Genomic DNA, 13,701 nt, shown 5'->3' on the forward strand with positions numbered 1-13,701 from the left:
GTAACATCCCTCCATGGTCTCTGCATCAGCTCCTGTGTCCTGATCTGTTTGACTTCCAGTCCTGACTTCCTTTGGTGATCAGTAGCAATGAGGAAGTGTAAGACAAATAAACCCTTTTCCTCCTCAACTTGCTTCTTGGTCATGATGTTTGTGCAGGAATAGAAACCCCGACTAAGACAGCCACACCTCCTAATCCTTCTGAAGTAGGTCCACCAACTAGGGACCAAGCATTCAAATACATGAACCTTTAGAGGCTGTTCTTATTCAAGCAACCAAATTCCACTTCTTAGTCTCCATGAGCTTGTAACCATGACATAATGCAAAATGTGCTGAGCCCAACTTTAGAAGTTCCCATAGCCTTTTGGACTCAGCATAGTTTTGAAGTCCAGAGTCCCTTCTGAGACTCCGGGCAATCTCTCAATTGTAATCCCTGGTAAAATAAAAAAGAAGCGTGTTTTCTTCTAACATACAATGGCACAGAATATACATTACCATTCCAAAAGGGATGAATAAGGGGATGGTAATGAAATACTGGACAAAAGCAAGACCAAAACCTAGCAGGGCAAACTCCAAGTCCTGCCCTCTCTCATGTTAAAGGGCTTAGATGGCTCCACCTTGGCTACCAACAACACACTTTTGTCTCCTAGACTGGTTCCACTCCTGTCCGCTGCTCTCCTTAGCAGGCATCCCACAGCCCTGCCACTTCCAACAGCTTGAGGGTCTCTCACACAATTCAGACTTCACTTTCACAGTGTCCTGAAAGGCCTCTCTGGGCTTCCATGCCGGGCTCAGTAGTTTTCCTTAACCTCAGAAGAAGATTCCACAACTCCTTTCCTCCTGTATCCTTCATGACTCTAAAGCTAGAACACCGCCCAGACTGCCAAGTTCTGCTGCCTGTGTGGGATGGAGCCTAGCCCTACCCTTGATTACATTTACATAAACTTCGGTTTTGCTCTGTAAGAGCAGGTACTCCCTTAGGCCTCTTCGTTTCATAAATTGCAAGATTAGCTGAATGGACTTTCACCCTGAGGACACCCCCTCCCTTTATCTCATGTTTTTTTTCTTTTCTCTTTATGCACAAGTCATGACTCCAACATTAAATTCCCTGGCACTCTTTTTTTTTTTCTTCTCAAGCTTTCTCCTTTTGCTTGTAGATAGGCATAAGAGTGATTACTGATAACCAAGCAACAACTCAGTATTTGGCTGTCTTGAAATCTCCTCTGGCAGTGAAATTAGTTTAAAACTTCAATTCAGCCTCAACCAGATTAATAGGACAAGGGCAGAAAGCAGTTACATTCTTTGTCACAATGCCACAAGAATGGCTTCTAGCCCAGGTGCTAGTATTGTTACCCTCTGAGACCTCTTGACCTGAACTTCCACAGGTAACACTTTCCAGCACTGCTGTCTTCCAAGATCCTACTAGAACAACCCATTAAGCCCACATATACCTTTCAACTACTTTTCTAGTCCAATGTGAAAGTCCTAAAGTCTTTCACATTCTCAACAAAACAAACAGAAACAACAACAAACGAAACATGGTCAGCTGTGTCACAGCAATGCCCCACTCTTGGTACTACCTTCAAATGTAGAACCCAATGCGGGTCATTGCCATTCAGACCACCACATCTGGCAGAGAAAAACAACTCCAGCCAGTTCACTGGTAGCAGGGCAATTGCTGGGCTCAGCCTGCTGTATTTCATTCATTGCATATTGAAAAACCCAGAGTACAGCCGGGCGGTGGTGGCGCACGCTTAATCTCAGCACTTGGGAGGCAGAGGCAGGCGGATTTCTGAGTTTGAGGCCAGCCTGGTCTACAGAGTGAGTTCCAGGACAGCCAGGAAAATACAGAGAAACCCTGTCTTGAAAAACCAAAATAAAATAAAATAAAATAAAATAAAAAATAAAAAATAAAAAAAAGAAAAACCCAGAGTACTAGGTGAGATGCTCTGCTAGGTCTACTCCAGGTGCTGTAGACCAGGGAGCAGCTGGCTTTCACATTAGTGGACAATGAGGTGCTCCAACAACAAGGAGGTTCCAGTGTCAGGTTCAAAAGAAAGTCCAATTCTCCAAACTCCAGAAGGCAGTACAGAAATTCAGAAATGAGCTCAACCTGGACTATGGGCAGGTTTCTGGCTGTTAGATAAAAACCAACATTCCTCAGGAATGGGGCAATCTTAGGTAAGAGGAAAAGCAAAAGATCCTTAATGGAAAAGCAGAGTGGGAAATTAAAACCTTGGGGATTCATATTTTTTTTTTTTGGTTTGGTTTTTTTTTTGTTGTTCTCTCTCCCACCCCCAGTGGGGCTGATGACGTGGCTCAACAGTAAAAGCACCAGATGCTCTTGCAGAAAATATGAACTAAGTTTCTGACATACATATGGCAGCTCACAACTGTCAGTAACTCCAGTTCAGGGATCTGGTGCTCTCTTCTGGCCTCTGTCACCAGGTACACATGTAGTGCACAGATATACATGCAGACAAAATATTCATTCACATGAAGTAGAAACATCTAAAACTGTATCTTTTGTTTCCTATTCTCACTACTCTCTAGCATCTAAAAAGCTAGAAAAGACACAAAAGAGTTTGATTCCTACATCAAGGTAAAACAGAAAAAATGAAGAGCTGTCAATGTGTTCCCCTAACCCTATGGCTAATATGGTGGGAGAAAAGTAATGTGGGAAAAGGGAACTGCAAATCAGATCTGTAGTCCTTGAAGGTCATCTTGGATGAAGGTTTAATAGCCTTAGAATTTCTGAGTCCTTCAGAATTCTGTGTACCTTTCCATTTCGAACTAAATGTTGAAAATGGACCTCTTAGTACCTAGCAGGTTCTGACTTCCAGATCATAATATTCATCCATTCATTTTATATCTATTGGCATTGACTAAGAGCTGAGAATTAAAGAAAAATTATACTTCCCTGGCTGTCTTAAAAAATATAGCAGCTTATTACCAAAGAGCTTCTGTGAATTCCTTCTCTCCCTTTTGTTATGCTCTTGTCCTTGAATCTGGTCTGCCTTATGACCTTCCCTGGCCCACGGGGCAGTGAACAGGGGACTGGGGGGACCACCTGGAAGAGAATGGGGGGACAGGAGACATGAAGAATGGACAGCAAGTCAAGAGGTCTGATCAAGCTGTCAAATTTTTATTTTTTTCCCACACCGGTTATATACTCGTAGAAGCAGGATATGGGGTAGGGGGGTGACGTAGGGTCGCTTTGTCTCTGGGGAGCACAGGTATTCTCAAGGACAGGATGTTGGCTGGGTGAAAAGTTCAGCAGAGAGAACAGAGCAGAACAGGTTGCTAGGTACCTGTCCATAAGATCTATAGCTGCTTATTCTCAGCTGGACTAGTACTTTCCCACATAGACCAAGATTTTGTGCCAGCGACAAGGCAGTTAATGTTTAAGCAAGGTCGCTCCCAATACCTGCTCTGACCAATCAATACGTAGCAAAGGTTACATGGGTCCATTTCTGGTCCAGCTACTTGAAGGGGACTGAAAGTCTCTATTTTGCTTTGGTCATCATGTAAACAGCTAGATGGAGACCACCATGTTGTGAGGAAGACCATGACCCATGTGGAAAGGCTTCCTTTAGTTTTGATGAAAGAAACCACATACACTGATGACTGGCAGAAGTCAGTGAGGAATGGTAGCTTGTGAGCCAGGGGGTTAACTCATCTCTCAAATTCTTATGGTGGTTCCCCTTTACCCAGGGATGCAGGAGGCCCGTTGGCAGCTGACTCACGACCAGGAAGGACTCCACTCCTACCTAACTTCCCACCCCAGTTTGGTCCAAGTGGTAGCATTAGTTGAGCTATATGACTAGGCAGGTCAATTTCTCCAGGCTACAATTTTTTTTTTATCAACAAAAGACACAGTTATAGTAAATTTAGGAGGCAGGAGACTGGGGATATGATTTAGTGGTGGAATGCTCGCCTACGAGGGGCAAAGCCCTCTCTTTACCCATGACTCTCCAACAGATATAATAAATGGAATAAAAAGTGGAATTTGTTCTATGATTTTATAAATTTTTGTGATAAACAGGAGAGGGGGAAGAAGGGGAGAGATGAAGAGAGGGAGAGAAAGAGAGAGAGAGAGAGAGAGAGAGAGAGAGAAAGAGAGAGAGAGAAAGAGAGAGAGAGAGAGAGAGAGAGAGAGAGAGAGAGAGAGAGAGAGAGTGTGTCTAATGCTACCTGGGCCCTAAGTTGCCATTGTTTACTTTATGTCGCTTCTATTCACTGGGAAATTTGGTTAAAGATCCCGTCAAGGCTGTGGTCTGTGACACCTGTAAGCAAGGGCCTTTCCCATGTCTCTGTGTTTGAAAGAGAAGCTGAGTTCAGTCACACTGGACCCCTGATCACTGCTCTTTCTTCTCTTTGTCTTTGAGGAACAGTTTTCTTTGTTGATAATTTTAATGCTTTTTGTACTGAAAATAGATACTTTATTTTGTCTACACAAGACATTTTCAAATATAAATCATATACAATATGTAGATATAATAGAAAAGAAAGTATAAATATAAATGTATATGAAAATATACACTTTTACATACACACAACACACACACACACACACACATAGTCACTGAGTTCAGTTTTTGTCATGAATCCTATACAAAAGGGTTCACTGGCTCAATATCTCTTCTGCCTTTTTTCTGCTCTCTTCCAATACGTGCAAAGCACCAAACAGCCAAATCTTCAGGAGCTCAAATGCTACGTCTTCTTTATAGACATCTCCTGTGCCAGAGGAGCCTTGGAGGACAATGGGAGCCTTGTTAATCTCTGTAAACTGTAAATCAGAGTAGGGAATAGAAAAGAGAGTCTAGCTGAGAAGTTGCTTTGAGTTGATGTCTGAGTGGAGTTAGATGCCTTTATGGAGACTCCCTGGAGAGCTCAAGCTGCTTGTACTCCGGGGAGTTGATGAACCAGGAGGAAAGGTGGTGTCCTTCCAGGTACTGGGGATCCAGGCCTGCATATGGGAGGCACCCAGGCTCAGTAAAAACAGGTCATACCAGAGACTTCTATTATTACATTAGGCTTTTTCCTGTGTCCAGGTGCACCTGGACTAACTGCCCTTGTGTCTTCCCTTCGGACTCAGCCAGGCAGGTCTCCCTGAGTTTCTGGAGTCATATGGTTAGGCCCCGGTGTCTTCGTCCTCCTTGGTGCTGGTCCTCACAGTCATGGGTACCATTTCCATGGTTTCCACCCCAACAGGACATGATTGAGAAGTTTGCCTATAAAACAGTTCATTCACAGGTTTTGAAAAGAGGACAGGACTACCCTTCAGTCAATGTATCTCTTACTGAACGTGTATGCCCAGTACTGAGTGGGTTACATTAGCAAACATTAACCCCGTTCTTAGAGATCTGTGCTGTTTAGAGATTAGGAAAAGCTAGACTACATAAATGTGCAGATTTGCCACCCCACCCTCCCCAACTCTACCAATCCTCTGCTAAAAACCAGCATAGGTAGCAAGGGATGGAGAGAGGAGACAGGGACCGTGGCTAGACCAGGCTTGATGATGTGGATGAAGGTTGCTGGGTATTCACTGCTTTGTACATGCTAGGCAAGTGTTTTGCCAACTGATAACATCTTCAGATGAAGTCCTATAATTTTATATTGATATGTTAGTTAACACTTTATTCCTAGTGACAGCATGCTCAGTTTCAAGAATGCTGATAGTCACTCATGCAAGAATCCAGAAGCAGGATCTAGAGATGTATTCTGTATTGAATTAACAACTATGTCAGTTTGTTAATAAATGATAAAAGTGCAAGGTTGAAGCCAATATGCTGTGCAAAGAATATTTTTATAAGGAAGGAATGATAAACATACTTAGAGAAAAATGAAAGGCAAAAACTGAAATGTCAGGAAGTGGCGGGAACTCGTGACGGAACTGCAGGGTATAATTTCCGCTATTAGAAATACAGAATTACAGCTGACATGAACATGTCTATAAGCAGGTGTACCATGTGTGATGAGGACATGAGGAGTATATTCATGAGTGCGTCACAAAAGAAGCTGATACACACAGCCTCTGGTATCATAGGGCTCAGTTCCTGTTGACCCCATTTTGAACACATGATCTGAGACCTGTGTGAGAAGTGAATGGCCATTGGCTCGGTCTCATAGGGCTCCTCCTTGCTGCTACAGAAGAGACTGAGTGCGAGAGTTTATAGTTAGGAGAGTCCTCTTTATAGAGAGCGTCTTTATGATTTTTATATAGCTTTATATATCTTTATGATCAAACTTTTTTGGTAGAAAGGAAGAATTAGGTCCTGCAGTTTTTCTGTGCAGCTCACCTTGATTTGATGTACCAGGCCAGGAAAACAACCACAACCCCTGCACCAACCAAGAGGACCGATGTAGAGATAGCCACTGAAAAAGAACAGAACTAAGCTAGCACCACTTGACTCCCATGAAGCCATTCATGGCCAAGAATTGGTAAATTATTGGTTAATTTTCATTCTTGCCCAGAACAGATGTTCATTATTGTCATTATTAACATTTCTTGGGACTGGAGAAAGGCTCAGCAATTAAGAGCACATACTGTTTCCCAACACACACACACAGATTACAACCGTCTGTAATCCCAGCTCCTGGGAATCGGATACCCTCTTCTGGCTTCTGTGGGTATCTACACTCAAAAGCACATATCTACCCCCCCCCATGTAATTTAAAACAATAAAAATAAATTTAAAACTCATAAACCAAAAATGAAAGCTGGCTGAAAACACACTTAAGAAATTTCCAACACGTCACAAACACATGCACAGAAAATTCTTGAGTCTAATAGGTGTTGGGCACAAAGTATTAAGTCATGATGAGACTGTAGATACTCTTTACTTTCACTAAGAGGATTTGCTTTTAGTTTTGGAATGACACTGTATCAGAAATAGTAAAAAAAAAAAATAGCAGGAAGAAGACTGTTTCAGAAAGTCAATAAACTCGCCATGACAATGTTGTTACAAGAATATTAGGAAACAATACATTAATGAAAGGTGTTTTGAGGTCTCAGATTGATTTTTTTCTTTTAGCTTTGTTGCATGTAAAGTAGCTCCACATTGACCATCAGGCTTAGCACCCATTTACTGCTGGAGAGTGACTTACTGGAAAAGAGGAATTACTGGCAGTAAGTAGTAGTTGTACTTTCACAATGATATTTCCCTGTGGTTTTTCAGCTAAGAATCAACATCTATAGAGTCGTCATCAGGAAAGAAGTCTCCTGGGCCAATGATATCACAAAGCCATTTGAATTTCAAGTCTTAACCCCAGTCTCTTTTCAATTAATCCACACAGTGTTGGACAAAAAATTGAAACCAGACTTCCGAAGACAATGAATTAACAGATCATATGTCAAGTTCTCCACCCTTTTGTGTTTCTGGAGGGAAAAGGAAGAAATAGAAGTTTGATATAAGAGAGGGGAAGGAAGGAGATGATGGAGAGCAGATGATTACGATGCAGAGGACCATGAGAGCCACTGTCCCACCTCCGCAGCAGTCCACAATGTAGGTTGGGATTAAGATGGAAAAGGCAGCGGAGAAAGCCAGGGCCAGTGTTCCAGGAGGGTAATGAAATCACTGTGTGTGAATCAGAGGGAACAGATTTCTCAGCAGACCCAGGCAAACCAGGCCAGTCTTGCAGGAATGCAGGACTGTGAGTCTGCATCAGAGGAAGGTGCTGAGGGTTTTTGTTTTTTTCTCCCTTACTGTCCTGGATTCATAAGAAGAGTTGAGCTCAGGACTTGAGGATGTAGTTAGAATACTTGTCTACCATGCAATGAGACCCTAGGTTCTATTGTTAGGGCTGAAAAACAAATAAATTAGAAATGTTAGATTCAAACTGGACACTCAAAAATGTATTACTTTAGTTCAGCCTTTAAAATTTCATAAATTTAAGGTGGTGTGTGTGTGTGTGTGTGTGTGTGTGTGTGCGCGCGCGCGCTTTTCTATAAGTATGAGCACGCCTGGGCCACAGTGATTATATGTATGTAGGCCAGATATGAGGAAGTCAGAGGGCAAGCCCAGGTGTCAGTCTTCACTATCCACCAGCGAGACAGGGGCTCTTTGCCGTTCTCTACTGTGAATGTCAACCTGACTGGCCCAAGAGCTTCTAGGGCATCTCCCATCTCTGCTTCCTATCTCTCCTAAGGAACACTGGAATTACAGACAGGAGCTACCATGCTCAGCTGTGCATGGCTTCTGAGAGTTGAACTCACCTCCTCACACTTGCATTGGTGATTGCTTTTACCAACTGAGCTGTCCTCCCAACCCCAATATGTTTTAAAATCAGTATTTCATAGCAACTTAGGACCATCCCTGGTAAAGAGTTACTATTCGCTGGATGAGTAGCTGAATGGCAGGTGCAGTTGCCATCAAGTGCAGAGTACACTGACTACAGAAAACTCTATCAAGATATAGCAGCATTCTGAAGAATTACCTTCTCGCTCCTAGTGAGCTGAGGAGAGCAGCAGAGCCGTTGTGCATGGCATGCTGGGCTTGCATTCTGTGATCATGAGTCTTAGGCTAGTGAGCTAGCTCAGTAGGTGAAGACACCTGTCACCAATCCTGACAGTCTGAGTTCAAAACCTGGAACTACATGGTGGAAGGTGAGAACCAACTCTCTTGAAACTGTCTTCTGAGTGCCCTCTCTGTCTCTGTCTCTCTCTGTCTCTCTGTCTCTGTCTCCTCTCTCTCTCTCTCTCTCTCTCTCTCTCTCTCTCTCTCTCTCTGTCTCTCAGTGTGTGTGTGTGTACACAAATGTAATTATAAAATTTTTTAAAATAAAATCAGGAGTCTTCAATAACAACATAGGTGAAGCTCAGAGATATTGGGATAACTGAACAAAGTTTTTGACAAGAAAGACCGTCAGGTGAACCAGTGGATAGTTAAGACAATAAAAATGCAAACCATGGTTTCTTACTATTTATTAAAATGTTAAAGTCTATTAAGTGCTGGTATCCATTTGCTAATTCATTCAGTACTTACTGAGCATCAGCTATTGGCTGTTTTCTGTTGGAATAAAAGGGACAACTTTTTAAAATAGTGATAACTGGGGCTGGAGAGGTCGTTGAGTGGGTAGGAGCATACAATGTTCCTGCTGAGGACCCAGGTTCAGTTCTTAGCACCCACAGTAGTTCACAACTGCCTGTAACTCCAGTTCCAGGGCATCTGTGTGATGCCCTCTTCTGAACTCTGAGGTCCCTGTATCCACAAGGTGCACTCATGCATTCATGCAGATACATACACATAACATACAAATAAAAGTTTTAGAGGAACAGTGAGAACAGTCTGTATAACCTATTTTAAACACTAAAGGCTGGGGACATATCTCAGTGTGGAGCAGTTGTCTAGCATGCCTTTGGGTCCATCGTTATCATAAAACAACAAAACAATAAAACAAAACACCAGGATATTGATTATCAGTTAATTGATTAAGCAGTGACTACAGTCAATCCATGTTGCCTTACAGAGATGTGTTCAGCTGGTTGCTTAAACGTGGAGAAAACACTCCTCGCCCTGTGCCTAAGGAGCCAGTGAGCATCTGCAGTGTGTAGACGAGGGTGGGGTACGCACAGATCTTGGTTGGCTGGGATGGATGGTGTGTAAATGGCAAACTTTAAATGCACTGTCACAAATGCTTTTACAAAACTAGACTGACTTTAATTACAACACATGCTTTATTAGCAGATAATTAAAAACTCAGTATCGCATTTTCATGTCTTTGCTAAAAATTTGGCTCCTCTTATAGTTAGGCATTCTCATGACGATATTTAAGGAAGAAAACCTTATTTACAAATAAAGCCATGTTTAAAGTTTGAAAATCTTTCAATTGCCCACAATCCCTTGCACAGAATTATTTTTGTCCTTTGTAGGGGGTTTAGATAATGTTTGTCAATTTGCATTTCAGAGGGGAGGAGAATAATTTTTGATCTTTGCATGAACTAGGAATATAAGTGTTAGCCCATAAGTTGCTTGAAACTCTCTATAAAAAATTGTACATGTAGAGTGTTTTCATCCAAATGTACTTCCCTCTAAATATACCTGCACCTAGGTCTCCAATTACTGTTGGTAATATAACTCAAGACAGTAAATAAGTACATGTCCACAAAAGAGAGTAACTGGACAAATTGTGCTCAGGTCTGTGTGGAGACACACTGTTCTGTAGCCCTTAAAGAAAGTAAGAGTTTTTTTTTTTACATTTGGATATAGAGGGTTTCTAAGATATGCCAGTATCCTAGTGAACCTTCATTGCCAACTTGTTACAGCCTGGAGTCATCCAAGAGGAGAAGCCTTAATTGAGAAACTGCCTAGGTCAGGTTGGTCTGTGTGCTTGTCTATGGGGGATTTCTTTGATGGTTAATTGATGTAGAAGGTCCAGCCCACTGTATTAAGGACTGTTCCCTGGCCGTGGTCCTGGCTGTAGAAGATAGCTAGCTAGCTAATGGGACAGGAGAGATAGTTCATCATTCAGAGCACATACTGCTCTGGTGGAGGATCTGAGTTTGGTTCCCAGCATCCACATCGGCAGCTCAATCTCACCTGCAACTCTAAGTCTAGGAGGTTTTGATGCCTCTGGACTTCCAGAGCACTTGCTCACATGTGTGCACAATAATAAAAAATAATAAAATAACAAACAATAAGTAATAAACACAATATATTTAAAATAATAAAAATTAATCTTTAAAAATTATTATTTTTAAAAAAGGTAAGAAAATTAGCTAAACATGAGCCAGAAGGTGAATGAGCAAGCAGCAGTCCTCTATGGCTTCTGCTTCTGCTCCTGCCTGGGCTTCTGCTCTGACCTGCCTCAGTGATGCTTTGGTGACCTGGAAGCATAAGCCAAGTAAGCCCTCTCCTCTCCTATGCAAGTTGATTTTGGCTAGAGTGTTTTACCACAGCAACAAAAAGGAAATCAGGACAGTCAGTAAGCAAAGAGACGTGAAATGACAAACTCTCTGTCCTGACACTCTTGCTGTATGGGCTTGGTTTTGCATAGCCTGTTTAGGAGGAGGCACGGAAGCCTGCTCCTGTCTCCCAGGATGCTTTGAGTCAGAGACAAGAGCTTTCACTGTTCATTCTGGGCCAATTTTTGACTGTTTTCATTTTAAATTTTTTGAGGTATGGTATTGTGTAGCCACAATGGTCTTGGTACTCACTATGTAACCAGGTGGATCTTAACTGCACAGTAGTCCTCCTGCTGTGGCCTTCTGCGTGTTGGGATTACACACATATGCTTCCACGCTCAGCTTAATTTTTTTCAGACCATGTGCAAATTATTAAGAATTTGAAAAACAAATAAAAAATTCAAAACCACATGGAAAGAGTAATGAGCTATGTGTCATGGGGGAAATTAGTTTGGCTAATTCTCGTATGTGTTCTTAAATCACAAATGTGTTTTTATTTACATGTCCTTGTCATTAAGTGATTTTTTTCCATGAAAATACTCTTCAAAGAGACTAAATTATCTTGCTTTCATCTATCTATCTATCTATCTATCTATCTATCTATCTATCCATCTGCTTATCTATTTGTCTGTCTGTCCATCCATCCATCCATCCATCATCTAGCTATCCACCTGCCTATCTGTCTAGTTACTGTTTCCCCCAGTGCTGAGGACTGACCAACTACCCCACAGCTGAGCTACATCCCCAGTCCTCTTTATAATTTTAATTTTGATATAGAGTTTCACTAAGTTCTCCAGGCTGGTCTTGGGCTTGCAGTCCTCCTGCCTCAGCCTTCTGAGTAGCTGAGAGTACAGACCTTCACCACCAAACCTGGCTTTGCATTTGATCACTCACAAAACCAACAAAACTGCGAATATATCTAAAGCTACATTTGATTTTCAGATGTTACTCAGTGCAGGTGAAAACAGGACCACAAAAGCCAGGGAGCCATTCTTAGGCAGGAAAGCTTATGAACAGAAAGTAAAATGAATTTTGTCCATGTTAAATTATAATCATGCTATTTTATCCCTTTAAAAAAATGTTTATTTGTGGGGTGTGTGTGTGTGTGTGTGTGTGTGTGTGTCTGTGTCTGTGTGTCTGTGTGAGTGTATGTGTACATGAGTATGCAGGTGCCCCCAGAGGCCAGAAAAGGCTATTGCATCCCCTGGAGCTGGAGTTACAAGTGGTTGTTAGCTATTTCTCTGAAGTAGTGGAGTAGTAGTTTTGTTTCTTTTTAAAGCTTGTCAGACTAAAGTATTAGCGTCATACACTCTGCACTCCAGACTCTTTCTTATGGCATTGGAGACGAGGCTTGAGCCTTGGACTTGTTGAACAAGCTTGCCACCCCTGAGCTGCACCCCAGCCCTCCCTTTCTCCTGCTCTTCTCTTTCTTCTCCAAGATCTCTGTACGCCTTTTCACAAGCACTGTTTTCTTCCTGCATGGCTTCTATGTGGCTCTCTTTCCTTCTGTAAGGCTCCATGTCTTCTTTTCAACAGAAACCATTTAGATGGAGCTGTCTGGGCTGTCTCTCTGTACAGTGCACAGTGCTCCAGCCTGGGTGAGGTCCATGCAGCTTCTGGCTGAATGGTGTTATCTTAGCAGTGGCAGGCTCCTGTGTTTTCTTTATATGCCTGGGTGAGAGTGGAGCCTAGTGGGGCTTAACTATGAGTAGCTGAACCATCAAGCTCTTTTGTGGTATACTAACTCCCGGCTTTGTACACCACTAGTATGACAGAAGCACATCAAACAAAAGAAAACACTCACCTTTTGTCGTTTTGGAACTGTGTGGAGAAATCTCTGCAGAAGAGAGAGGAGAGATAAGTCAGGGCTGGACTCCTAATATCATTAGGGTCTCATGAAGCTGGGGATATTAGCTACTATCATAGAACCCATCAAATATGTGGAGCTGACATAATCAAATTGGTCTTAGCAAAACAAACAGGTTAACTTGCTGAGGTGTTTGGTCAGATCTAAGCATTGGCCATGCCTTAGAAAGGAGCAATTGATGGTGGCTTTTCTACCCCACAGACCACAGCTCCACACTGGCAGATACATTTGCCACTGTCTAGGATTCGCATCCATAAAGCCATGTCATGTCTGAGAGGAGGGGTTTCATTTCTGACTATCCTTACGGTGAGGACTTCAAAAACCAGTTAACTATGATGATGAGCAACAGGCTACTGGACCACTCAGTCAGTCCTAAATTAAGTGTAAGTAGTCCAAAGCTAGTGCAGACATCTTTCTGCAAGATCCCAACCCAGGTCTCAGAAGCAGTATGTGGGAAACTGGCCTGTCCTTGTACAAAGCTCAGGCTAACCTGTTATCCTGAGGGAGGTGGAGGCTGTAGGCTCCAAGGTCATTGTTGCTGCAAGAGATGGGGCTCGGGAGGACTTGTGACTGCCTGTCTCTGTAGTTCCTGCAGAAGTTGGTTGGAATGGTGTCAGCCTGGAGCCAGGCATAATAGCTGTCTCTGTGGCCACTGTGGTATCTGATTTGGGAGATAAAGCTTCTGGCTCTGCAGGAAATTCCAAGACAGAGACATAAAAATTTAGACTAGTGCCTGGGCCCCAAGTACTCACTTTAATGAGCTTGTCCTGGCCAGCACCCTTTCAGAAAACTGTCCCTTAAGTAGATGGCATCGCTATCGCTATCCACTGGACAATAATACTGATGATAACTTTAAATAATATAGTCATTTATTTGTGGTGCGAGAGAGAGAGGGAGAGGGAGAGGGAGAGGGAGAGGGAGAGGGAGAGGG

At 42.6% G+C, this 13,701-nt stretch overlaps 1 protein-coding gene across 8 annotated transcripts in view; it reads right to left on the minus strand.

Annotated features, from left to right (window-relative positions):
- Positions 1 to 4,399: 4,399 nt before the first annotated feature.
- Il15ra (interleukin 15 receptor subunit alpha) overlaps positions 4,400 to 13,701 on the minus strand; it is a 29,886-nt gene continuing 20,584 nt past the window's right edge. For 2 of the 8 annotated variants that reach the window (XR_003711726.1, XM_028769833.1), the window contains exons 4-7: positions 13,261 to 13,458; positions 12,708 to 12,740; positions 6,300 to 6,375; positions 4,400 to 5,231 (exon numbers count right to left, since the gene is read on the minus strand). Coding sequence is in view for 7 of the 8 variants with exons in the window: in XM_028769833.1 (XP_028625666.1) it covers positions 5,132 to 5,231; positions 6,300 to 6,375; positions 12,708 to 12,740; positions 13,261 to 13,458 (407 nt within the window). In the remaining variant the exon portion in view is untranslated. The remainder of the gene's footprint in view (positions 5,232 to 6,299; positions 6,376 to 12,707; positions 12,741 to 13,260; positions 13,459 to 13,701) is intronic. The other 6 variants (XM_028769835.1, XM_028769838.1, XM_028769839.1 and 3 more) reach the window with 4 other exon arrangements.

This window comes from Grammomys surdaster, unplaced genomic scaffold, assembly GCF_004785775.1.
Source record: "Grammomys surdaster isolate TR1022 unplaced genomic scaffold, NIH_TR_1.0 194, whole genome shotgun sequence".
Taxonomy (NCBI): Eukaryota; Metazoa; Chordata; class Mammalia; order Rodentia; family Muridae; genus Grammomys; species Grammomys surdaster.